Here is a 27,040-nt window from a genome sequence, read left to right on the forward strand (position 1 = left end):
TTTCAGGCTTTCACTTGTTTAGACTGAAGGCTCTGAATCATAGGATTGCAATGAGGCTTACACAAGCCTGAAAACCAGTATCTACCTGGATTCCATAGAGGTGCCTGGTAGTGCTATAGTAACTGAAAGCAGACTGAAGATAGCACATCATACCTCCCACTTCAGAGGGCACAGGGGGAGAGTAAAAACCTCTGGCTGTTACAGCACTGCCTAACCACAAAGGACTCTCCCTTGTGTACATCAAGCCCTAGGAAAGTCTTCACATATTAGTCTAGGCCATTTCAGAAAAACACTTCACACATGCACAACTACACACCACAGACATGAGTTCAGAGGATTAGACAGGTGCTGAAAATCCTGTACATGCTTAAGCAGTTTCCCCAGCTAGAAATATACTGGCTCAGCACGTCTGACGGTAAACATTACACCCAAAAGCCTACTGATTTTTTAAGGCATTATATGCAGCATTGAACATTGAGATATTGGGTATTTTCCACTGCTCTTGCTACAGATAACTGCAGCTGTTACAAGGTGCTATCCAGCTGTTCCTAAGGACAGTTTTGCAAGAAGCACATTTACTTTATTTTTCCAGGGATAAACTAACGGCTGTTGACAGCAGAAGCTGTATCACAACAAACCAGTAATAATGACAAGCCTAGAAGGATTACAGCGAGGAAACTATTTGTAGTGTAAGAACTTGCCATCACCTCTGAACCCACAAGGCCTTCACATTTTCGCAGAATAGGCAAGGTTGGAAGGGACCACTGAAGGTCATCCAGTCCAACCTCCCTGCTCAAGCAGGGCCACCCAGAGCACATTAGGACTGTGTCCAGATGTTTGTTTTTGATTCTCTCTAGAGAAGGAGACTCCACAACTTCTCTGGGGAACCCGTTCCAGTGCTCAGTCACCCTCACAGTGAAGAATTTCTTCCTCATGTTCAGGTGGAACATCCTGTGTTCCAGTTTCTGCCTGCTGCCTCTCATTTAGTACAAATAGACATATTCGTACTAAATAGTAGTACAAAGAGACAAGTAGATACTAAGTTTTTAAATGCAGTGGAAAGTCTGTGTGACAGTACAGAGGAGCCTTCTGGAAGCTGACACCTGATAAGATACTGCCAGTAAAACAAAAGATTTCACACCAAAAATTACTAAAGCAGAAGATAACAGCAGAAAGGCTAAGATCAGGCCGAGTGAGACTGCTGCAGCTGCTGGTGAAAAGGCTTTGTAGATTAAAGCTACTGCAAAAACAAAAAAATCCCCACAGGAGAAACCTGCCATATTCAGTAGCTAAATCCCTGTACAAAGAAAAGTCATCCTTTTATATCATCCTGAAATGACAACTGATTTGCAGCTGGACCTTGCCTGTTTCTTTAACGCTCACTGCACACAGCCTTAGCCACAGCCATTAGAGGCCAGTTATGCTCGAGGTTGTCTTTACTGAAAAGAGTCCTGCGGATGGAAAATCAACACAAAAAGCTCCTATGCAGTGCTGACAACACTGTTCATACTCTCCCTTTTGACTTATGCTGTACTTCTGCAGCAAATACCATGGCATCAGTGTTGCAACTGCAGTGGTATTTGTAGCAAGCAACATAAAGGCTCTATCTAGCCAGAAACTGAATCAGATACAAGATTAATCACAATGAGGCATTGCCATGGGAAAAAAAAAAAGAAAAGAATAAAAGAATCCTGTGATTATAACACGGTGAGAAATTAATGTTTTAAAATGCTGAATGTCAAATCTCTTTTGCACTGTTCCCATGTTACTAAATAGCCCTGAAATGTTAAAAATATTTTTATTATCTGTGTACCTCACCAACTTCTGAATGCCATTTTACATTTATCACACGGATCTGACTTGACCTAAAATGATTTGTGAAGTACTCTACAGAGTCTAGACGAAACTGAGGCAATCCATGTACATTTTATGGCTTGAATATTGCAGGATTATCATTTAACACAGCCAACAGCATATTTTTTATTGTTCTCATTGCACTTCCCTGTTTAAATGAAAGTGAAATGAGAGTAATAGAGATGTATTCGGACTGGATTAGGGAATTTTCTCTTTTGAATTAGAGGCTTCCTGCCAATGCTGGGATGTTCTGACCTACATAAATGTTTATGACAGCTCTAAAGGACTGGTTTAGACCCAAATCTGAGTATCTTTTCTAAAGACTCCTGGCAATTCTGGTTAATGCTACACGTGACTTTAGAAAACCTAACACCCCCCAAAAAGCTTATTATCTAAGGCAGAAAAATACTAGTTCTTTTTCAGACATTCAGTTCCCTCAAATGTGGAAAACACAACCAGAAGTATTCAAATAATATACACAACTTGAGCCAAAACCTCTGATATAACTAATAACTAGCAATAACTAGCCTAATAACTAGCACTGCATTACACTGTCTACTGCATAGCTTTTAGAAATACTTAGAAATTTATTCACTAACCAGTTATGAAATTGGGGTAGTTCACAAAAATGAAAATAACAGTTTCAAATTCCAAGAAAATTATTTAGTGTTTCAAAGATTTCAGGGCACCTAAAGGTCCACCTGAGGAGGACAAGCCACGTTCACTGACTCACTTGCATCTGCCAGTCGTATTTGCATATCGTAAGCAAGACTTTATTTCTCCAATTATGTTCTCACTCCTGCTGCCACTGAAACTGTACACCAATGTCATGTCTCTACAGTAACACAATTCCTTTTTTTTTCCACGCTTCACCTTTGCCTTCAAAAGTACAATGCAACAGTAACACCTAACTACAAAATATCTTCATTTTGGCTGAAGGTATTTGCATGCTCTGAAAGGCTCCTGATCAATTTATATGAGGAAACAAATCCTAATTTAAAAAAAAAAAAAAAGCATTCTTGACAAAGGACAGAAGTTCAATAAAGGCAGACATCAATAGCTTACACAAAATGGAAGCAATTCAGAGCTTCTGGCCACCACCATTTCCACATAGGTATATTCACTGCAGTAAGAAATGAACCACAGCAGTGCACAGCACCCTCAAACCACACCTTAGAGCAATTGAACAAAGTTGTAGTAATGTTTTGTGTTGAACAGACAGGTACTAGTTAACATGGGGTAAGGACACGCACATTTCAGTATAAAAAGAATGTTACTACAAATTAAGAAGGCATTTTATTAATGATGAACAACAAGAAACCTTTGAAGTTGGCTGAATGAGAGGAACCTAACTGTGGCAAGGCTGCAATGCTAAAAAACTTCACTGCTTTTACTTACAGTTATTACCCTCCCCCTGCCAAGGCTTTCAACTCTAAGATCTTAAGCTTGAATTGCTGCTCTGATGCCCTGAAGGAAGACATTCAACGTGTCAAATTTTCACAATAGACACTGGCAACTAGTCTACCTTTCACAATAGACAAGGGGATTGTGAAGGGGGGAAAAAGAAGTTGATTCAAAGGAAAATAATTCTCAGACTTATAATTCTCAAGTCAATTAAAAACACCTCCATTTTAGGAAACAGAAGATGCCTATGATCATTTTGTAACGAGAAAACCTCTAGAAAGCTGATGAAGAAACCATCATTTAATCTTCTGTTAAACGAAGTCTCGAATTCACCCAGACACAAACAGGAACTTCAATTCCCCTTTTTTTCTTTTTTTTTTTTCCATTAGGGATAACAACAGATTACCAAGCAAACATGGAGACATTGATGAAGGATTTCCAAGAGATTCAAAACGTGCCATAAAGCAAGGTAACATCAGCGCTGAGCACTGAAGAAAGGATGCCTAGAGAGGCAGCCCATGTAAGCAAACCTTAGCTCCTAGCTCAAGTTCTGCAAATAACAGGGGAACCTCCTATTATTTTGCTCCCACGAGTTGATGGATGAGTAGTTTCACTTTCAGAGAGGAGATTTCCAAGTTCTTTAGCAAATGCAGATTTACTGGAAAATGAAAACAGCAGTGGAGGAGAGCTTGTCCCCAAATTGTCCCCAAATCCACTGACCCCTGGAGTTCACAGCGCAGCCTGCGAACTTCCAGGCAAAACATCGTGGACACAGCCACCCACCTGCGTCTACACCAAGGAATACCTGCCCGTGATTAGGAAGGGACAAGCACAGTCAGAAGCCCTGACTGAGAAAGGCCAGCAGAGCTGGGCACGGGGGCTGCAGGGCACCGAGGCACTGCGCCAGAGGCAGAACGCAGCAGGACAGCAGCCACGCTGCAGCCCAGCGGCAGCTCTGCCAGCCCGGCTGCTCCCGGCTCCCGCCATTTCCGCCTTTTAAGTCCAGAAAACGCTGCGGGCAGGCTTGGGAGTTTCAGCAGGGATGAGATCCAACTAGAGACAGATGAAGTCACCAAATGAATTTAGTTTTAACCTATCCGGGGTTGCGCTGCCCCCCCCTCCTCCTCTCCGGCATGTATACATTCCGAGGTGAAAGGCTAAAGTAACACGCTGATTTACTCCAAGCATAACCTAATGGCAAATGAGATTTTGTAATACTATACAGCCCTCCTGAAGGGGGGGGGCCTGAGCAGCCTCCAAGTGCCTCACAACCCCGCAGAGCCAGGCAAGAGAGGCAGTGACTCAGCAGGAGACAGGCACTGAGCATCCATGGGTTTCAGAAGAGGACAAGTCCGGGTAGAAGGGAAACCAGGAGGATAGAGCTGCCGTTTCCTAACAAGAGATTGCAGTATACTTAAAATACCCTGGCTGTCCAAGGCAGGCGAAGCTAAGGAGGAGAGCACTCCCAAGGGAAACCCCTTGCACTAGCTAAGGAGGGACTGCAATACAGCTTTCCCACTCACAAATGATGCACTATGGGACAGAGCACAAGGGCTTTGTCATGCATCAACTCTTCTCTCTCCTACATCAAAAAACAAGTGTAGATACACACTGATTAATGCATTTCAACATTTATTCTAACCTTAATATACATATATGTTAGAATCACAGGATATAATGTGTTGGGAGGTGCCCACCAAGGATCATCAAGTCCAACTCTCTGTTCCTGCAGAGAACAAGGCCCTTTTTAAGTGGCTTTCTAAGGCCACCTTCACTTTGACTGTTCCTGGAGTGGTACCAAGGGTCAAGAAACAGCACAGCAACCACTCACGCAAGTATCCCAGGACCCACGGGCAAAGGTGTCAGAGCACAGCCTGCACGACAGAGCTGCTGAGATACCAGCCAGGCAGCCAGCCCCACTCCACCCCTGAGCAAGTCATCCTGGCAGGAAGGTGATGGCACTGATCAGGGGTATAAGGCAACACTTATTTTAAGCCCTGAAGTTGTAAACAAGCATGTGACAACAGATGAAGCAACGGGCAATCATGCTAGCTGCTTTCACTGGTGCATCACTCTCTAAAACACAGCTGTGTATTTTTGCAATTAAAGTATTAAGCTTTAGTACGGTTGCCCAGGGTTCCCAGTGCTATCACAGCTCTGCTACCATTTGGGGAAAAGGAAAAGCACCAGGCTTTCTGCTGAGAATGCAGGACCGTGCTCCAGACAACATCTGTGATGATAACCAGCTGAAAGTCCCCTGCAGCACTGCCTCTGCAGACCACTGCACCAACACACTGCAGAGCTTTTTACTATGCTCTGAGGCCAACCTCTCTCCCTCTTCTCCCTCAACCACTGGTGAAAGCTAGACTAAAAATGATAATGATGATAATAATAAATCTTGGAGTTCTGACATCTCCAGTGTTGTTGATATAGGCACAAATAAATATTCAAGTCTTTGGCTTATTACAAACTCCCTACAAACCATTTTTAATATTATCCAGACTTCAAGTGTTAAGACTACCAGCCACAACACTTAATTTCGGGTTTGGATACCAAAGTAACTTGATCTCTTCCCTTGTTCTCATGAGTTAATACCATAACAGACAAAGAAGCACTCTTAAATTATTCTGGTGCTCAACATACTACCAGTAAATCACCTATCTTAAGAATTAATCCTACCAAGTACTATCTAGAACAGGGCTGAACTTCCAAGTGCAATTGCTTAACTGCTAAATTAATTTTGGAGCAACTAAAACTAGAATTCACTAATCCTTCATGAAGTAAATTGCCCTGTAGGAACATTCTAGCTCAACCATCTGTGATTTATGTAACATATTATTCTTGCTGTGTGCCAGTAACCACAGACTGATTTTACCATTGTTGCAGTACCAACACAATTGGTGAGTCTACCAGCATCATCTAAAGCTTCCCCAAAACCTTTTTTTTCAACCATGTTGGTCTTTGAAGGTCTGTGAAATTGGCCTTTTCAGACAGATTTTAACTTTTAGCATCTTCTGCCTATCTAAAGGGGGAAATCCCCAAAGCTTTGTTTTCTAAATAATGTTCTTTAGATGGTGCTCACTGGTTTGATGTAACTGTGATTGTAGAAGCTGAATTAGTTACAACAATCTTTATGTACAAGCCCCAGTAAAGCTGTGCACCTTAAGCTAAGAGACGCATAGATGTACTGTTTAATAGGATTTGGCCTCCTTTCATGGAATATCTTGAGGTCAATTCCTAACGTGTATTGCTTCCAGCTGGAAAACAGTGACATTACCAAGTGCAACTCTCACAATAAACAAGGAAGAAAAAAGTTTATTGCTTGAATTGCCTTCAACTACATGTAAGTGCAGTTAGGAAGGTCATCTGGGCTCAGTGTGAATATTTAGTTCCTGCAACCCTCTCAGTGTTGCTGCAGGCCATGCGACAAGACAGTTTTGCACCACTCCCTGTAAAAAGCACATCAAACTAAGCGGACATCTGACACAGCTTAAGAACTATGCTCATCGTTAAAGCATTTTCTGCAGATTCAACTTATCAATAATGCTAATATTTTCTGCATGAAAAAAGTTAAAATTCCTTAAAAGCAGAGCAAGCAATTTATCAGCTATTAGCTTCAAGACATAATCTTTAATTGCAATGTACATAATTAATTTTATGACACAGCAAAACTATCCCTTTGCTCTGCTGTGTCTTACAAACTTTTGATCAGCCCTAGATACTAAACTGCAGAAGTTGTTCCCAGCGATTTAGAGAATGCAATATGAAATTATATGAATATGAATTAATATACTGCAGCTGCAGCAGTACAGCTTTTGCAAGAATTAAACTAGAAAACATTTGATATTGATGAAGTCATACTGAGACTGCATACACATATTTTTCTTTTCCATTTGAAATCTTTGATGGCAAGGCTGATTTCACCTCCATGGCAGTAAAAAAGTTGCCAGATGATATTCCTTTCATCTTTAAAGCATGTGATTTCTTTACTTTGTTTTTTAAGTCACGAGCTGTTTATGTTTATTAGTTACAGAATGGGATCATAAAGTGACTCAGGTAGGCAGGGAACTCCAGAGAGACCTGCTCCAGCCTCCCAGTCACTGCAGAGACAGCAAGAGAAGGCTGCCGGTGATCCCATCTTGTCTCAGTTTCAAGACCCTCCCAGGACAGATATTCCACAGCCCCTCTGGGTAACTTCTGGTGTTTGACTGTCCCTACCGCGTACACATTCCTCCCAATATCTAAAGTACTTTGTACTGCTGCAGCTGCTGACTGCCATTGCCTCTCATCCTTTCCCCATGCACCTCAGAAGAACCTGGCTCCATCTTCTTCACACACAGTCTCCCACTAGACAGATAAGACTGCAGTGAGATCTTCCCCTCTCCTGAGATGGCTCCTATCCAGACTGACCAAACACAGGTCACAAGCTCCAGCCCCCTGAGCATCCTGCCACACTCACTTCAGTATGTCACTGTTTCTCTCAAAGTGGAGAGGGCCAGGCTCAGACAAGGTATGTGAGATGTGGTCTCAGAAGCACCAGAGGGGAAAAATCACTTCCCTGGAGCTGCTGGCTACATGCCTGCCAATGCAGCCCAGCATGGGCTTGGCCTTCTTCCCTGCAAGAGCACACTGCTGACTCATGTTCATCTTGTTCACCAGCACCACCAGGTCCACACTGTGTAACCCTTCAGGAACAACTGTGCACAATGTGGTAGTGGAAAAAAACACCTCACCATATTAAAAATAGAGCTGCTTGAGAGACAAGGCAGTTCTACAGCATCCCTGCTGCTGTGGAACTCATTCCACACTTGGGAACCACAGATTATAAATGTGCACTAGAGAGCCAAACCTCTGCAGACAGAAATACGCAGGATAACGAAATGGTTTGGGTTGGAAGAGACCTTAAAGATCATATAGTTCCAGCTCCTCAGCCTTGGGCAGGAACACCTTCCATTAGACCAGGCTGCTCAAAGTCCCATGCAACCAAGTCCCAAATATTTCCAGAAACGGGGCATCCACAACTTCTCTGAGCAACATGTTTCAGTGTGTCACCACCCCACAGTAAAGAATTTCTTCTTAATACCTAATCTAAACATACTCTCAGTTTGAAGCAATTGCCCCTTATCTTATCACTGCATACCCTTGTAAAAAGTCCCTCTCCAGCTCTCTTGCAGGCCCCCTGTAGGTACCGGAAGGTTGTTCTAAGGTCTCCCAGGAGCCTTCTCTTCTCCAGGCTGAGTAACCCCAGGTCTCTCAGCCTGTCTTCATTGCAGATATATTAAATGAAATAAAAAAGCAAAAAGAGAATATTCCTTATGCCTCCTTGAATCTGACAACTAGCACAACACAAATGTGTTGACTGAAAACAGTGTTTTCAGACCCTGATTCAGAATCTACCTCATGTATAACTCTGAAACATTATTATGGGCAAGCAGTGATATGGACCCCAAACAATTCAGTAAAATATAACGAACACCATTCTGCATAACAAGGTTTCCAACAGAATGACTAATTACAACTGAATGCTGTCCGTTGGGGAAAAGGTATCCCTTCTATCCAACCAATTACCACTGCTTCCCTGCTCTCAGCACTCCTACACACCGTGGTCTTTCTGTATACACAAGCTCCCGTGGGACTTCCATATCACTGGGTTATGTGTTCCACTTCCATACAAACAATTACTCATAGATTCTATAGTTATTTTAACAAGCTATGATTTGTGTAACACTGAATCCATAAGCAAAACAAATGAGTATTCTACTTCAAATATTTCAGTGCTTCCTATTACTGATATTACTGGACTAGCTCCATAGAGATTAACCTTAAGAAGCGAAGCATAACAACTGTGTAAGATTTGCCTAAAATGAATTTTCATTCCCCCAAAATTGTTTAATACATACTGCCAGCGAGCCCTTCTGAGCATCAACACTGCATTCCAGAGTGACAGGAAAGAATTTGCATTCATGTGCATCTCTGAATAATTACAGCTGCTTGGGTAGGAATTCTGTATGGTACTAAGGAGCCCTGCTTTGGGGGGGAAAATTCACTTGAGTTGCTCCTAAAAGATAAAACTGAAGTGCACAGGTCTCACTAAGGGCTCCACTGAGGTCCGTCTCACGATTCCAAATTGCCAAGAAATATAATATTGAAAATTAAGCCTCCGAAACAAAACAATGCAAGATGGTCATACACAAGGCCAGAAGATCAACAGTACAACGTGCATGGCATATTTCTCTCCAGGCAGAATAATTTGGCACAGTTGTAGGATTTCCTACGGAAGCTACATCCTTAAGTCTTGATTCACTGATGAATGTTTACACTTCCTGTTTGGATAGCATAGCAAAAAACCACATTTAACACAAAAGCACCCTTCACTAATCATGGGGCTCCATGGGAAACAAGAAATTATTTCAGAGTGGCTAAACTGAGACATTTAATGGGTGTGCTTTCAGAATACAGAGCCTTCTCTACAAAATACTTAATAACTTAGTATACCACTAGAAAACTAGACAAAATTTTGTCAAAATATCGCAGGCAAGGTTTCAATTTTGAATGAAATACTTCATAGCACAAAGACAGTATATTTGTACTAAAAATAAAAAAAAAACCACTCTTTTTAAACCCCAACAGTTAAAGGCATGTTTAGTAAACTTTTATAGCTGATATTCCCTTTTCCGTCCCACCTAATTGTAATGAAACAATATGAAGAAGATGCTTTATCGGTGAGTCAGGCAGCAGAGATCTGAGCAAGATCCAAACAGCTACGCAGCGCACAGCTAACACCATCCACAGAAGAAACACGGATGTTTTCCATTTACATTCCCTAGCACTGATCCTGGAAGTGAGCGATCAGTGCTGCTAGCTGGAGGCCAGGATTCAGGGAGTGAGGAGGATGCAAGCAGCCAAACGCTGTCCCGGTGCAGCGCGAGTCTCGCGGCTGCTGCCACCGCGCTACAGCCTTCGTGCCATCCCACTCGGTGGTTGGCGTGATTGAGAACAGATGTGGCGAGACCACTCGTTTTCAATTATCAAAGGCTGAAAGTTGCACTTCCAAAATGAAAAGCTGGCACAGTATTCATCTGCTTCCTTACCAAGCCTTTGCTATAATTAGCTTTGGGCATAAGGAAGGAGAGACTGTCAAATTAAACTAACCTCCCCACTAAACCCCAAAACCTCTGAAGATATTTTTAAAGAGTCACACATTCAAATGCCAAGGCTTGAAATGTACACCTACCACACATTTTCTTTTCTTACTGCCTCCCAAAACAAGTTTTATATCACAAAAGGTTAGTCCAGGTATGCCCCCTGGAATAACATTCCTGTGGTCCAGATGAGATAACTGCACCTCCCTCAAACGAGCCAAAGAAATAGCTTTAATCAAGGTCTCTTGCTGCACAGCTCCACCTCCAAATCACCTTTCTTTCACAATACAGCACATTTTTCAGTGCCTGTTTTCCAGGAAGACTAGATTGAAGACACTAGGCAGAAGCCAAAATGTATGTTTCTGAAAGTGCCAGCATCAGGTTCAGTTCTCGTGTGTGCCAAACTTGCTCCTTTTTCTTTTAATATGCCAAAAACACATTGCTGTTGCTATGCAGCTCAACAAGGTAGTTTAAAAAAAACCACATCACACAACAAAAACCAGAACGCAGCCTCCCACCTACAGGATGTTTCTGAAACCCACGGAGGCTGGGTGCAAATTAGGCGTTCTCAGACCTTTCTGGTGAGAGCACTTGGGTGTAAGCTGAGAAGTTCGTGCTGTCTGAAAATTACCTCCATTTCCTTACACAAACTGGGCTGTCTGTGCAGTGTTTTCTCTCCTCTCTCCCCACTCCCCAAAAAGCTACCTCCGTCTTAGCCCCTGATCTAAACAAATAACCCCAACCCCCAAAACACTATGAAGGTATTTCCGTCAAGGAAGATCTAAATCCAGTTCAACGGAGATACCCCAATAATGCAGGCAGGGACTATCTAGGTTTCAAATTACTCATGCAGTATTGAGCAGAGTCATCCTCCTACCCCTCAGAGACATTTACATGCTCTCACATGTGATTCCAAGTTATCTTCAGACAGTTTCACCCTTTGCTTTTTGAGAGCTGGACCTGCCCAGCAGAAGATACTCACCGAAACAGCTCTCTCTAGGCAGAGTACTCCCTAATCAGAAAACGAGATTAAAGAAGAACAGCAGTGGCAGCAATAGGAAGACAGCTTTATGAAAGTGAAAGAAGAGAAAATAGAGGGTACCTAAGCTGACAGGAACCAAAGAAAGATTTCTGCATAGTCCCTCTTTAATGCTGGCTAGTAAGCTGTTGGCTCTAAGTCATCAGGATGGTCTTCTCCCTGCAGTAACTATCTTATTGCAATCCAGATGCTTGGCAGACAAGGGGGTTATCACAACGACAACTTTTAGAAAAACACAAGCCAAATTTATGGGGTGTAATTTATATTAGTTTGCTGCTGTTTTTTTCAAACATTTGTTATTGCATTTTTCCTGCTTTCAGTGAAATCTAGGACAAAATTCTCATAATCTGCAATGCAGCTGTTAGGTCAAGAGCAGATGCCTCTGAAAATAAAGATTCACTTACTAATATATTTAATAGCATTTGCTTTGACTGGCATTTACAGTTTCAGAAGTCACACCTATCTGTACTGTGAAGTGAGAAGACAACTCACTGCTTTTACTCTGTATCATCTTCCCAGTTCTCAGCAAGCTTGGGCCTTAATATATTAATTTTTTCAACACAATTTTTTTTTTTTTACTCCAGTGTATCTACCTGTTTACCATATTCAGTGGAACCTAATTAAAGACCAGTAAATTCCTTCTGCCCACAGTAAGTCGAAGCAACAGGTCTCCCTTTGAACCCTGAGTAAAGCCACACATGTGGAAGGCACAGAGTCACCAGAGACAGGGGCAGGTCCTGCCAAGGGATGGATGCTCTCTGCTGCCCAGGGCCAGCCTGCATCCGGCAATTCACTGGGAGTTCGGAAGGCAAAGACCAGAACAGATTTTGCTACAACGTAAATCTTGACTTTCAGCATGGAAGTTATCAGCCCATACCGCTGTAAAAGGCAGCCCGCTATGCTCTGTAACACCCCACAACTTATTCCAGCAGTGGGTGAGGAAATCACCACTGCTGTCTAGCTTTCATTATTATGCACAACACCATGACTCACTGCTTACACAATGATTTCTAGAATGAAGACAACACTTAGGAAAAACAAATACTTAAAACAGGTAACATTAAAAAGGTATACACTCATAGATAAAAAACTAAAACAAAAGTACTCTTTCCTTTTAGCTTAGTGATTTGAAGAAAAATAATCAGGAAGTTGGCCCCTTCCCCTCTGCTTCATGCAAGTTCTGGGTATAAAACTAAATATAGCCAGGGAACGAAGGCCCAGAAAACCATTTTTCTAGCAACACACAAAGCAGAAGTTAAGCACAGTATTCTGCAAAGGAAGGTACAACAGTTTGTCTCTTTAGGACCAGGATGGTTTAGACTAGGTATGCCATTTGAACCTACAAGTATTCACTCAATACTTTAGCTTTTAAAAATATGATGAGCTGATCAACCACACAGGATGCCTGGAGTCTGGCAAAAAAAGCACTGCAAACGTGGCCTATTTAAAAAAAAATTCTCCACACAGCTGTTGATTTTGTTTCTCATTGAATTTTTTCAGCCATCTTTGAACACGGAAGTAAACTATCGTTAAATGTTAATGCTAATCTTCACTGCTTCAGAAAAGACCCCAAGTCTACTTTGGGCCAACAGAAAGATACCTCAGTACCAAACACATTTTCAACAGTCTCCTGATCTGAAGCACATGAAACAGCACGTGAGCAATACAGATTGATTACAGTTATTAACTCCAAAAGGTAACATCACCCTGTGACTAAATTTTATGCCAAAGTGCCTGGTTTCCATTTACCAGCTAAGTAAATCTGGCTGAGAAACTTAACACCTTGGGCCTGTATGTCCCAGTCTGCAAAATATAATATGTCCTTTGGAAGACTTGAGAAAACTATTTGTGGCTTTGCATACATAGCACATGGCTGGGAATCGTGGTATAAGTTCAATTCCCTGCTGCATCCTCAGCTCAGCATACAACTTACAGCAGCTCCTTCCATGTCAGCTTCCTAGTCTGTAAAAAGGTATAACCTGTAGTTGTTTTTAAATCTTCTTCAGGAGGTGGATATCAAATCTTTGGTAAGACCTGGTATTAGAAATAGCGAAGTTGTTTCTTAGGTCTGAGAGTATCCAATCTGATCAATACAAATTTCCTGGTCAGGTAAGACTACTTCTGTTTTAAAATATTTATGAAACAGAACATGTTAAAAGTTGTAAAATGAGAAAGCATTTCTGTTACTACAGGAAAGAAGGACTGAAAGGCAAATACTGAACCTCTATACACATGGCAGATGCAGGTTAACTTGAGAGCAAAGCTGCAGGATGCAGAAGTGTTTTAGCTTTGTACAACTGCTCATCTGATGTCAACCTCCAGGGTGTGTGTAATGACATATTTATTCCATATTCCTAGATGGAACAACCCAGGCCAACAATCAGAGGCATAGCAACTTGATGTGTCATATGGTGAGGTCCTACAAGCCGCTCCATAAGTCTGGAATGACACCGACAGTCCAGTGTGGCAGCAGGCACTAAACTGATGGAATTCATCTGTTGTACCCAGTGATCTCCTGCTGCCACTCACACTGAACAAGGACCAAACCTGCCTAGCTACTAAAGGTTGTCATGGAAGTTGAAAGCCATTTTTCCAGTATCAAGGAGAAGCTTCACTGCAGTTTTCACGTATTTTCTTTAATGTTTCTCTTCTGTTATGCTTGACATTTCCTTCCTGAAGTATTTTACCTACAGATGGAAGCAAGTTAAGCATCATTTTCTCCCCCGGAGAAAGGGAGAAATCAACAGATATGGGTGTTATGACTCTGCAGAACAGGGTAAATTTCCAAAAGGAAAAAAATAACCTAAATAGAATTCCCCAGTGGAAATTTTTATTTGTGCATTAAAGGTTTATTTCTGAAATATATTGAACTGAATTACTTATTTACTGCCCAAAAATAACATGCAACATTAGCATTAGTAGTTCTGTATTCCTTTATATTGCTCTAGAGAGAGATAGAAATGGATAAAAATCCCTAAAGGACTAAGGAGCACTTCTCTGGAGGAAAGGCTATTCAGATACAGAGTAACTTCACAATTTCTAGGAAACTGGGAGAGTGATACAGTTATTCCTGTCATCATGCGCTGAACACAGCAGCCTCACAAAACGTCTTTTCTAGACATAGTTCAGTGTATGATATGACAGGCAAAAGGGCAAGAAAACTGACTTGTTGATGACTGCAGAAAAACATACAAACCTACTGAAAAAGAATGGAAAACCCCACTTAACTGAGGTTTTCAAAAGAACCCTTCTGAAGGAAACAAGTGAGACAGCAATCAGTGGTACCTATGACATGTCAGAATAAGTAAAGATAGATGCATGGCATTTCAAATCTATTTCATACTTCTGCTTAGGTGCAAGATGGAAATACAGCTTTCTCCTAAAACAGAATCTTGTACTACTCAGCTGAAATTTAGATATAAGAAGTGAGAGCTCCAGGCTTTCTGCAAGTAGAAATAGGTCCTTACAAAAGCAATTTTGCCGCGTTGTGCTAAGTGCGTGCACTGGGGTTCCAGTGCATGAGGTATAAGGAGATTCAGAGAGAGACACCGACTAAATTTTGTGCAATTCAAACAAACCACACACTGGGATCTCCGACGCCTTTCACGCTCACCCGTCAGTGTGTTATCAACAATGAGATTCACTGTTAAGGTTATTAATGGCCAGCTATGCCGGTGGCAGCTCCGTTATTCCTCAGCAGAAGAAAAAATACTCTGATTTTCTTCAGACAAACAAGCCAAGCCATCCACGTTTGTTTTCATGTAATCGAGCTACAACTCGCCACTTTAGTCAGATATTTGAGAGCAGCATCATTTCCTGCTGCTTGAAAATCAGCTTTGAGGGGCGTGTACTCTGCAGAGGCACTGCTTGCTGTCATCCAGGGAGCATTTAAAATAACTGTATATTGACATAAGGAGCCACCGGCCCTATTATCGCCCTTCGAGTCGGCAGCAAGGAGCACATCAAACCAGTTGCGTTCCGGGCTGCGCCGCGACCCTTATCAAACAATGCAAACAATTTTAATGAGCTTATCTGCCGGAACATATTGTCGGAGATGTTAATGCAGAAGCGCTGCCAGCACCGCATGCCAAACGATTCATCAAAAATGCCTACAACTGCGACAAAAGACGGGTGTCCCCCCCAAATGAGAGACGATAAATAAACACAAAATGGGGCTGGCGGGGAGCGGGGGGCGGGGATGGAGCCGCCCTCCCCCGCGCAGGCACCGCGGGAACTGTCACCCCCGCCCCGAGGAGCGGGGGGCGGCTGTCACCCCCACACCGGCGTGCGGGGGGCGGGCACTGCCCGGTGCCCGGTGCGGCTCTCCCGGCCGGGCAGGGGCTGCCCGCGCCCCGCCATCCGCGGCCGCCGCCTCCCGCACGGCGCCGCCTCCCTCCGAGATCCGCAGCGAGGTGCTGCGGCTCTTTTCCAAGGGGAGCTGGCTGCCCGCGAGGGGGGCGTTCTTTCCCTCCTTTTTATTTCCCCCTCCCCACCTCTTTTTTTTTTTAATTATCATTTTTAACCGCCTTTCTTCCGCCCGGGCGCGGCGAGCCCCTGCACGCATCCCGCCTATCCCCCGAGCGCTCCGCAGCCGGACAATGCGGGGCCGGGGGAGAGGAGGGGGCTGCAGCCCGCCCGCCTTATGCAACCGCCCCCCGCGCCGCCGCAGCGCCCCCGCAGTACCTGTAGGAGCGCTCCCCCCGCACCGTGTGCTTCCTGAAGGGGATGATGGTCCCGTTATCCTGGATGATGTCGTTGTTGTTCTCGCCATTTGGGGACAGGGCTTGGGTCGGTCCGGGCATTGGCGCTCCCGCCGCTCCGCAGAGCCCCGAGCTGCTGCCGCTGCTGCTGCTGCTGGTGTGCGGAAGGTGGCGGCAGCCGCGACTCTGCCGCCCGCCCGCCCCGCCCCGCCGCGCGTCAGCCCCCGCCGCCGTCACACGTGACCGCCCCTCGCCATGGCAACCGGCCGGCGCCGCGCTGCGCCCGGGGACGGCAGCGGCGAGGGAAGGGAGGGAAGGGAGGGAGAGGGGCCCGCCCCGCCCCGCGCCCCCACACAAAGAGCCGCTCGCCCCGGGAGTGCGGGGCAGCCGCCGGCCCCCGCGGCGGAACGGCCCGAGCGTTCCGGCGGTCCCCGCCCGGCGCGGGCACAGACAAAGCGCCGGGGCACCCCCACACGCGCCCCGGCCGCGCACGGCGGTCCCGCCGCCCCCGCGCCTGTCCCTGCACCCGTGGGCGGCACAGAAACGCCGCCTCTCCCGTGGGGACCGCGCCGTGCCCCTGCCCACCGCCGCCTGTGACAGCCGCGTGTGCGCCCGGCTTGTACGAGACCAGCCGAGACCTCGAAGCCCGATGCCTCATCATCACCCTCCGTGCCCCGGTACCTCAGCATCGTCCGCCTTTTCCCCGCACCAGGGAGCTATCGCGCTCAGGCTCCTTCTTTTGCAGGAGCCCCCACGCCGGGCTGCTCGGTTACACAGCGCCGAGCCGCAGCAGCGAACACCGCCCAGCTCTCCCCAGCATCTTCCCCCGGTGCGGGTGTGCCGGGGGCTATGGCCATCCCCACCGCACAAAGCCCGCCTGCACGGGCTGCAGCTTGCAAGAATCATGGAGTGCGTTTTGTGTTTCATATCGTAAACACTTTATTTTTTAAAAGTGCGTAAATATTAAGTGACATGAAACTACAAGATGTAAAAAATCATGGACTCCTAGTAATAAAACAGCACACGAAGGTGTAAGTTATTTTATGCTCTTTTTTTCCCGGTTCCTGTGTCTGCTACTCCGCCTGCATTTCCACCCCAAACACCAGGATGTTCAAGTTACCAAGCTCTGTATCCCTGCTTACAACTTCACTGGAGAGCACACCACGACATCTGTCAAGCTGTATTGCACATTTCCAGCATTCTCCTGCGCTCAGGCTTCCACAGAAAAAACATTTGATGGTACATCCTTTAAAATCTTGCTTGTATCAGAAACAAGAATGGAAGAGACCTGCCAAGGCAGTAGCACTGAACTTCTGGCACTGGTAGCATCACCAATCACACAACCCTCCTCTCTTCTTCCCCTCCTTCTAGAAAGGTTTTTGCATCCTCCCTAGTCCATTTCCTTCTGCAAAGCTCCATGATTTCTGCATATCTCCCCTTGCCTAAATAGCAACGTGCTTCAAAGTTTGACATTACCACAGATCAATGCTGGTCATCCTAAGGAGCAGATCTGAACTTCACTGTGGTCAAAACCTACCCTCATGTCCCAATAGTGCATCGAAACCCACACTTCTACCACATTAGAAAAACATACTATCCAGCTGTTTACAAATTGTTTTCTCTAAGCAGAAACCAACAAGGGCGGGGGGGGGGGGCTATAGGCACAGTCTCTAAACAGATCTGTATGACCTCGAGGCTGTTAGATGCAAAGTATTTGAGCCGATCTATTAACATCTTAAAAAATACATGCCCCCAAATCCAACACTCTTTTAAAAATAATTTCAAGATGGTAGGTCAAACAAAAGCCATGTGAGTATTTCTAATGTGTTCTAAGAGACATATGCTGATATTTTAACTCAGAAGTTCTGAAGTATGAGTTTGATCAGGTTTCTACCCCAGATTTTTTTCTGCACAAAGACAGTGACTTACTGAAATTTTAACTAATTTTTACCTAACCTCAGACTGAAATGACACTTCACTGAAAGCTTAGTTTACATGATTATATTCATAACATAGACCACTCACAGAGAGCTTATAAGGTGAATACTATCAATAGCACCAACTGCACAACACTTGGACTGCTGAGAATATCCTTGGATTTAAATCAGATGTATACATTAACACACATTTTAGAGCAATCTCTAACAAGGCTCAAGTTAGTCTGACAACTTGCCACTGTCCTCTGAACATCAAGACAGGGGATCTTACTTATTCTTTCTGCCGGGTTTTCAAATACACTCAAACTTATCTTTCAGTAACCAATCTATGGACATTTGCAATTGGCACACTTCACTGAAAAATGTTTCATTCATCTGGTAATTGGAGGAAGCTACCTTTGAGCCTTTTTCAAAACAAGCAACAAAAAACATTCTGTTAAAAAGGCCAGTGAGCATCTTAGTAACACTCAAGGACATGGAGAAGCCAGAAATGCTATGTGGTGACAGAATATAAAAATAATCAATAGCAGGTCTTTATCTGCCAGACATAACCCTACCTGCTCTGCAAGGCAGCAAGCAGTAAAACACTCTGCAACCGTAACTTGTAAAAACATTTTTATTTCTTCACCAGTGGCAAAGAACAGAAGCTTCTTTATTGAAGTCTCCAAAACTGTTTAAAACATGTACCAACAAAAGTATAGAAGAGAAGTGCAGGTGAGGAGAGCATGACAGCTTTGCTTCAGACCTCCTCTTGCCTCTGAATTAGGACTCAAGGTCAGAAAAACCCATGCTGCCTCAGCACAGTACCTTACCTTTATGGAAAAAGAAGCCTGGTACTGGTTTTCAGGAAGCACACATTTCAGTGGGCTTCAGTGGATCTAGCACAGCTCAGGGGGCTCTGGGTGCAATATGGATTCCATATGCACAGCCTTCCCTCTACTTAATCTCTGTTTCTGGGCACCGTGTGGCCCACAATCACAACTCCTATCTCTATGTGCTGGAAGCCCCCAGCATCTTCTTCCCACTTCCATCATTCTAAGCTAAGAGGTCTCAAAGAAAGAGGAAACTTGTTGCTGTTATTAGGTGTCCGTCCATCTGTGCTACCTTTATAGATTTTTACATGCACTAGGCACACCAATAGAGAATTGATCTGAAGAAGGAAAGGTCAGCGTCGGTGTTGATAAAAAGCTCCACCTGTGGTATGCTGGAAGTACCGAAATCTGGTACTCACAAGTGATGTGCAGACTAAGCAAAGCACAGAGCCAGGAAAGCAATTTACTCTGAAGGGTGGAATTACAAAACCTGATGTAATAGATCTTCAGCACTGAGACCACAGAGGCAATGGTTGAAAGGGACCTATGGAGGTCATCCAGTCCAATCTCCCACTTGGAGCAGGATCATCACCAATATGAGATCAGGTCACATTTGGTGACATGATCTTAATCAATCCAAATCTTGAAAATCTTCAAGGATGGAGACGTCACATCCTCTCAGGACCACATGCTCCCGTGCCATGCTAGCCACACAGCAAGTCCCAGGTGTACTGCTGATGCAAAAAGCATCACCCTACCACATCAAATGCATTCCAGTACTTTGATTTCTGCCATGGTGAACCAGGTAGAGAGAACACTAGAACAGGCCTAAACATCGTTCTCCAAAATCTGGTTGCTCCTTCCTCTTCAGAGCTTTTGTTCTCAGTTCCTCTCTCTTTACTTGCTCTAAGTCTCACTTACTGCAGTAGAAAGGCCATACAGGCTAATTTACAGTGCCTGAGAGTAAAATCCTCTAAAAGCCCAAGATGCGGCATTAGAAAGACCTCAGGCACACTCGACCCAGAATTTTATATTAGGCAGTTAATGTGGAAATAAATTATAAATATTTTAATGCTGATAAGAAGCAATCAATGTACAGCCTCTGACAGCAGAGGTGATGGCCAGGCTAGAGACTTCTGCTGATACATTTGTAAGGGGATTAAAAAAAACACACACACTGTTTTAGGGAGTATTTCATGTGACATAGCCAAACTATAAATACAATTAATGATTGCAGAAATTCCCCACTGCTTGGATAACTTCGGGTGGGGGAAGCAATAGGGAGTGAGACTAAGAAAAACACATTTAACCCTACAGTGGCCAGCTTGAATCCCTCATCTCTGACATCTCTGTTCATGTTCAAGCTCTAAAGGAGTCAGTGTGATATGGCTTGCACTCTTCTCAGAATACAGCCCAGCTACAAACTGCAGCAAACACCATGCAAATATAATTATTTTGGGCCATAGACATCACTTTTCTGAGGAATTTAATGAACATTCCTGTCACAAGTGCAGTTTTTTCCAGTGGGGGAAAAAAACTCCTTTGATTAGATTTCAGAAAACAGTTGGAAGGTAGCAATAACTTTTGGAAAGCAACAGTCCAGAGCAATGTAGTCCGCTTTCCTAATTTAATTATTCTCATAGTCTTTTTTTATCACAACAAAGATTAACAGAATTCTGTAAAGCCACAGATTTACACACTGTAGATTAAAATAAGTTAATTCTAGCAGTCGTGTGCCTGTGTTTATCAGAAACCCATGCAGAAACAGGCTCTTTCTCCTGAAGAAGCTGGCCAAGAGTATTTAAATTTGAAAATAAGTGAATAAAGCAAATCAGGAAGAAAGTTTTGGAAGAGCTAAAAGAAGTCACTCTGTTAAGTCTTGGGCACATTTTGGTTGTTCAAGGAAGTCCCAATTCATTAAGGTACATTGACATACTTTATTCCCAGCAAGAGGAGATTCAGTAAGATGGGTATAACCATGAGCATACTTAATTAGGCTGCATCACAATCAGCCTAATTTCTAAAGTTGCATTTAGTAGATTAGGAACAGAAGATTTAGGAGATCAGATTTGCATGTTATCTGTGAGAAGTGCAAGTGAGGTATCTGCAACTGAATGTCTATTAGAGAGCACCGGCTTGTGCCAGCCTAAACTAGAGCACAGTTCTAACCCGCGACGATAACGTATCACACAGAAACACCCATAAAGGGATCAGCAACAGCAGTGTTATTAACACAGCAAACATGTATCAGACATGATGTGGTGCATGGTAAATTTCAAGCTGACCTGGGTTATGCAGAACTCATGTTTCCAGTTTTGCTGACATACTGTCAACAGCACTGATCAACCCAAAGGAAGGCAGTGTGGCATAAAATCACTTCAGGTGAAAATTCAAAACTGTAACTTTATAGACTTTGTTTACACAGCACTGAATAAATCGTCCCACCTCCATCCTGGTACTTCATTCTATACCTTGTATTTCTAGGCATTTAAACTCACTATGCCAAACACCAAATTATAATTTTGTCACGACAAAGAAACACTGCATGAGTTGTATTAAAACAGTTACTTATCACTCCAGACATCCTGTAGACAAAGAATGAGCTTCCCACCCTTGGGGATTCTGGTGTTGCCACTTTAAGCAAGTCTTGATTATTTGCCTTCCCTGGAGACACAGAGATAAAGAGGGGGGAAAAAAAAAACAAAAAAGAGAGGGCTGTCCCAATTACACAATGTGCATGGACCACATCCCTATGAGGTAATTCAAGTCTATTTTTAAATATACAGAGATATTTATATTTCAGAGCTCACATTTAACATTTTAAGAAGTGTTCTGTGCCTGTGAGGAAGCGTAAAATAAATGTTGGAGTCTTTGTCTGCTAAGCATACTTGAAAATTTGGTCTTACGAGTTGCAAATCCAATCTGACCATTAGTGCATGAACCGATTGCTAAAGAGAGACATCTTGTAGAGCCACAGTCCATGGGTATTTTCCTTCAGAAAGACTGCAGTTACCTTTTATAGTTACTGTAGAAATCAAATAGAAATCAAAGGATTAATTCAAGATTCAAATACTGTCTACAAAACAAGGGCTTACATTCACAGGAACAGGATTTCAAAAAACCTTGAATAAAATATTTTAAGTTGTGTACTTTTAATATTAATTCTTAGATTAAAATTAATAAATTGGTTTAGTGGACATTTATTAAATCCCATTAGCTAAATCTAGCTGCTTTAAAGAATAAACTCCCCAAATTCCTATTTAGAAAGAAGCATTCTTCGGTACACATCAAAGGATTCCTTACTTAAAACATAAGAAGTTCACACCAAATAGCCAGAACATTTTTATCCAGTACTTTCTACATAACAAAAAGCTCCCGTGAGAGCAGGAAATACTTCAGTGAGGAATGGTTCCAAAGAGAAGAAATTTTTACTTCCATTAACTCCAGACAAACCCAAAATTTGGAATTCTTTAGTGTCTGTTGCATTTGTTTTCAGTGATACCCACTGGGCTAAAGCAGAGTTTCAGACACACCTTGTGGAGCAGCTCTCATTTAAAAACCTGTAAATGGAGGCTGTGATCAATAAATGCTTTGAGTAAGGATTCCTGTGTCCTTAATACTGGTTGAAAGGAATTGAGACTGGAGAATGACTCATGGCTCATTCACATGCATTTACATGGAATTGTTTGGCTGGAGCTGTTCTAGATGTACCATTACCACTTCCATTAGCACTGAGGTGTTAACTAGTTTTCTAGACTTGTTTTGTCAGAGTTCAGATGCAAAGACTATGGAAAGCCAAAAGTAAAAACATCAAAAATGTTCAGGTAATCTGGATTCCTACATTTTTTCAGAGGATGACAGAATTTGAATTAAATGAAAGTGAGATTAGTGTTCTAGAAGAGAAGGATTTGGGTTTTCATGTTTCCACACAGTACAGTTTATGACTGTTACAACTGGGAAAAGTCAGAGCTTCAGACATTCGTATCTTAAACAAAACCAGTAAAACAAGTTAGAAACGGCAAAAGCCTGGAAGGGCTTGGAAATGTGAGAGACTAAGCCTAGCATTTATTTACTTATTTTCAGCTGTTGAGGAATCTTTGGCTCTCTTGGGGCTCAGGAAGGGTGTCTGGAAAAAGGTAAAAAGATGATAAAATCAGGTGGGAGTGGACAGTCTCCATCTCTGATGTGTGTTCTTACTGCTCTACACTGAAAACGTTAGCAATACACTTTGAAGGCATTTCAGTCTTTTGCTACAGACCTGTCCGACCTGCCCAAGATGCTCGCCACTGCTAAAGAGGAAGAGAGAAGGCTGGCGCAAGAAAGTAATGATTCCAGCAGATGGTCTATTAAACTTTACTGGATCAACAATGTTTCAACCAGCTGACAAAGACTTTACAAACCAGGATTTGAAGGGGTTACTTTGTCCCAGGAAACTGTTAATTAAGTGTCTCTCCTCCCACACCCAGCAAAAAGCCAACATAAACAGTATCACATGCCCTAGCTAATGTGAAAGAAATACAGAGCACATTCATGCCTGACCAGGATCAAAATCACACTGCCTAGTCATTCAGTAGCGTGTGAGTGTTTCTGTGATTGCAAACCCCAGCCCAAGAACCCATTGCCCTGCTGCAAAATACGTTTTCTCAGGACCCTACACTGCACTACAAATCATTCTCTTTCAGAGCCAAGGTGTCTCGTTGCCCATCAAATCAGCAAATGCCAAGAAGTTACACAGAAAGTGGTGTGCTTTTCTGTTTGTATGCAACCTTCCCCCTTCTCCAGATAATTGCTTTTTATCTGGGACATTCATAACATTTAACAAAAACTGATTTCTGCCAGCTTTCCTCATTTTACAAGCACAGAAACGGGCCCTGCTGTTATGACCAGCTTCCTCAAGACACTTACTGTCACAAGTCTGTGCAAGCTTCATCCTCAGCACCACTGTGGTGCATCTCCATCCTTTCTTCCACAGGTTGCTTTCTAATCTTCTCAGTACTTCCAGCTCTGCAGCTAAGCAAATCCAATCCCTCTTCTCCATTGCTATAACTAATGAGTGCCTCCTCCTTTTTATCTCAGGATTTCTTCCACACCTGAGGTTTCTCCATTGTTCCTTCTCCCATTCTTCCCCACTCTTCTTTTGTCAGACATAATCCTTTGTAGGCTTGGGCAATTTCCACTTTCCTTCCTCAGCCACCTGCAGGGGACCTGGGTCAAATTGGTTGCCTTCCCTCAGACAAATCCCCAGCATACTTACTGTCCAGCTAACATACTGTCATTATGTCAGCTAACATACTAACATATGTCATTACGCCTCATTTCAGCCCGGCCAAGAGGAATGGGCTGCAGTACTTGCCTGCTGAGCTGCATGCACCTTCACATGCAGCCACCCCAGGAAGTGACACCTGTATTTAAAGGCTGCATCACAGCCAGGATTCACCACCTCGTGTGACACATTGCTGCCATTAACACACCAAAGAGCCGAAATCCCTGAGGCACCTCAGCACCTGTGAAAAACTAGGTTGCCAAGGATTTGCTTGTGATCTCTAGCTGGAAGAGAAATCAGGGAGTGCCTCCTCTTTGGGCTACAGCAAATACATGTATTGCACACAACATTTTTAAACAGACGTTTGTCTTCCCACAGACAAATAGACTTGTTTCAGCTATTTCAGGCTCCTTCCTGGCCAAATGCAAGCATCTGAGGAATTCTGCTCTTTATTTTCTGAGGATTTCTTACACACATGCTTTTTAAATTGCTGTTAAGAATTTAGACCTGTAACACACTTCTAAAGTAATAGCTTCTGTTTGCAAGTACTAGAGCATTTGGGAGCAAGAAAGTGTTCTGTGAGTATAATTTAATTGCTACTTAACACAATACCCTTACTAATCTGAAAGTTTTCGTTTTCTCACTTATTGATGGAAAACAGACTCCTTCCCCTCGCAAGTCAATGCTCATTATCATCTTAGTGTTTATGCTAAGCCTTTATGAATAAAATAGCTTTCAAATGCAGAGGAAAAATAATTTTCATAGACAGCTTTAATCATGTTACACTTATATTAGTAGTCTGAATTGAAAAAAAATTAGAATACTTGAAAACTGTGTCACGAAAATTATGTTGCTGACAGACATTCCCTAAGAGGACTTTTGGAGCTTGACCTATTAGACTAAGTTTCCATTAATACTTTGAGCACTTTATTAACCTAGTGCTGCAAGTGCTTTATTTAGATGCTGGGACCCTACAGAAGGCTTACATAGCAATTTCTGAAACCCTGAAATTTCAAATTACCCAAAAAATGTTAAGAGTTAAAGCTAGCTGGGAGAAAGCTCCTGCTGGTCTGCTTTAGTGGAAGATGCATCTGTTGAGAGCAACACACAGAAATATTGGGGGTTTGGGTAGGAGAAATAAAGAAGCAAGAAAATTTTTAAACAGTGTACAACAGTAAATTTTCCTCATGAAGTCAAATCAACAACTTTTTAAAAAATCACACATAGAAATTAAATTAACAGTACCACAACTGCTGCCACAAATTTGTGGATCAGGTGGGATACCAGCAGAAGTAATACTGTGACTATATTTTATTTGAATGTAGGGAAGAAATGAAATATAATGTAAAGCTCATGCCCCTACTCTAAAATAGAGGGAGGGCCATTAAAAATGTACAGGTCTCCATTCTGAGCAGACAAGAGCATACAGAAAGTGCATGATCCCACTGAAAAGATAAACAGCTGGATTTACTTGCTTCCATTAACCAATGACCCACTTGTCAAACATAAGCTGTAGATTTAAAAGAGTGATTATGTGAAGCCTCTTACATTACACAAAAACGATCATAGCTATGAAATCAGATCAAGTCTGAAAATACTTGAGCACAGTCAATATTGTTCTTTTATACAGACACAAGACAGGAATTAGTTATTTGTTTAAAAACCTACAACATGATGTAAGGGTAGTTTCCCCGTAGTGCTGTTCAGAAGGCGTTTATCCCACACATCCCGCTCAGGTCATTAGTGCTGTGCACCAAATCCAGACCTTTTGTAAGAGGATGAAGCTCTAATGGAAGCCACTGCATAAACCTGAATATGGGGGCTCTGCCAGCTTCCTTCTATGAGGAACGGGTACTGATGAGACTTAAAACTGCTGCTCCCCACAATAAGTGGTACCCATGACATGTACCTGGCCTGTCTCATCCCTCAGAGAGGATTTTTAACACGGGTGGCAACTGTGCACACTTTGGTGGCAGATCTCCAGCTGAGGCTTTTAAGGCTCAAGCCGGATGCCACTGACTTTGCCCCTGTGCCCCCTTGCACCTCCCACCAAATGCCTGTTTCTGTGCCTGCTCCAGGCTCAAGTAGGAGCAGACATGCAAGATGCTACCGGTGATTACAACATTTGGATTTGAGTGCAACAAATTACTAGGTCCCAAGACCTGAAAACCTCTAATTTTGCCACCTTGTATTGTAACACAATAGCATTGTCCACAACAGTGGCCTTCTCATACTTGACCCAGTGCTAAACAAGTGTCTAAGAAGGTCGAAGAAGCCACTATTACAAGGAACAATTCTACTGTAAGAACAACTTAAATGTTGCTTCCACCTGACCTCATTAGTGTGCTGTGCATCACCAGTGACTCCTACTTTGCTCTGACTCAGTATATAGAGTGATTTTCTGCAAGCTGCAGATCATGGAGCAACTGAACTGTATAAGCATCCAAGCAGTCAGCTAATGAAAACCAAAGTTTCCAGCTCCACTGATTGCAGAGAAATATTAAAAAATGCTGATACTTGGAGCCTCTCCACCTCTGGATTTTACTCTGCTGCTGGAGGCCCTGAGCACCACAGCTCAGTATCCCAATGCCTGCTGTGCAGATGCAGGCTTTAGCAGCAGCATGGGAAGAGAGGCCAGGAAAGCTCCCTGGTGCCTACCACAGGACAGGGGCACATGCAAGATTATATTTATAAAATCTAGAAACTGCTTTGAAAAATCACACAGTTATTTTTATAGCATCTACATGCACTATAAATACTTGATATATCTGACAAGGATTACTATTTTCCAAGGTCCTAGATTTTATGGTTTCTTTTTCTGCTGGAGCAAAACTCAATCATTACTTGAATCATCCTTTAATGAACATTCTCCAGCTTCTAAATGAAGCA

General features: G+C 43.1%; 1 protein-coding gene across 4 annotated transcripts in view; it reads right to left on the reverse strand.

The window, feature by feature from the left end:
* Positions 1-27,040, reverse strand: part of MAPRE2 (microtubule associated protein RP/EB family member 2) — a 98,705-nt gene that overhangs the window by 41,167 nt on the left and 30,498 nt on the right. The window contains exon 1 of one of the 4 annotated variants that reach the window (XM_042029057.1): positions 16,123-16,330. The exons of 2 other annotated variants lie outside the window; for them this stretch is intronic. In XM_042029057.1, the coding sequence (XP_041884991.1) occupies positions 16,123-16,241 (119 nt within the window). In that variant the 5' untranslated portion in view covers positions 16,242-16,330. Of the gene's footprint in view, positions 1-16,122; positions 16,331-27,040 lie in introns of those variants that run through there. One more of the 4 variants, XM_042029059.1, reaches the window with a different exon arrangement.

Source organism: Corvus kubaryi, unplaced genomic scaffold (genome assembly GCF_017639235.1).
Source record: "Corvus kubaryi isolate FWS band 111438036 unplaced genomic scaffold, C.kubaryi_AGA036_p1.0 37312, whole genome shotgun sequence".
Classification (NCBI taxonomy): domain Eukaryota; kingdom Metazoa; phylum Chordata; class Aves; order Passeriformes; family Corvidae; genus Corvus; species Corvus kubaryi.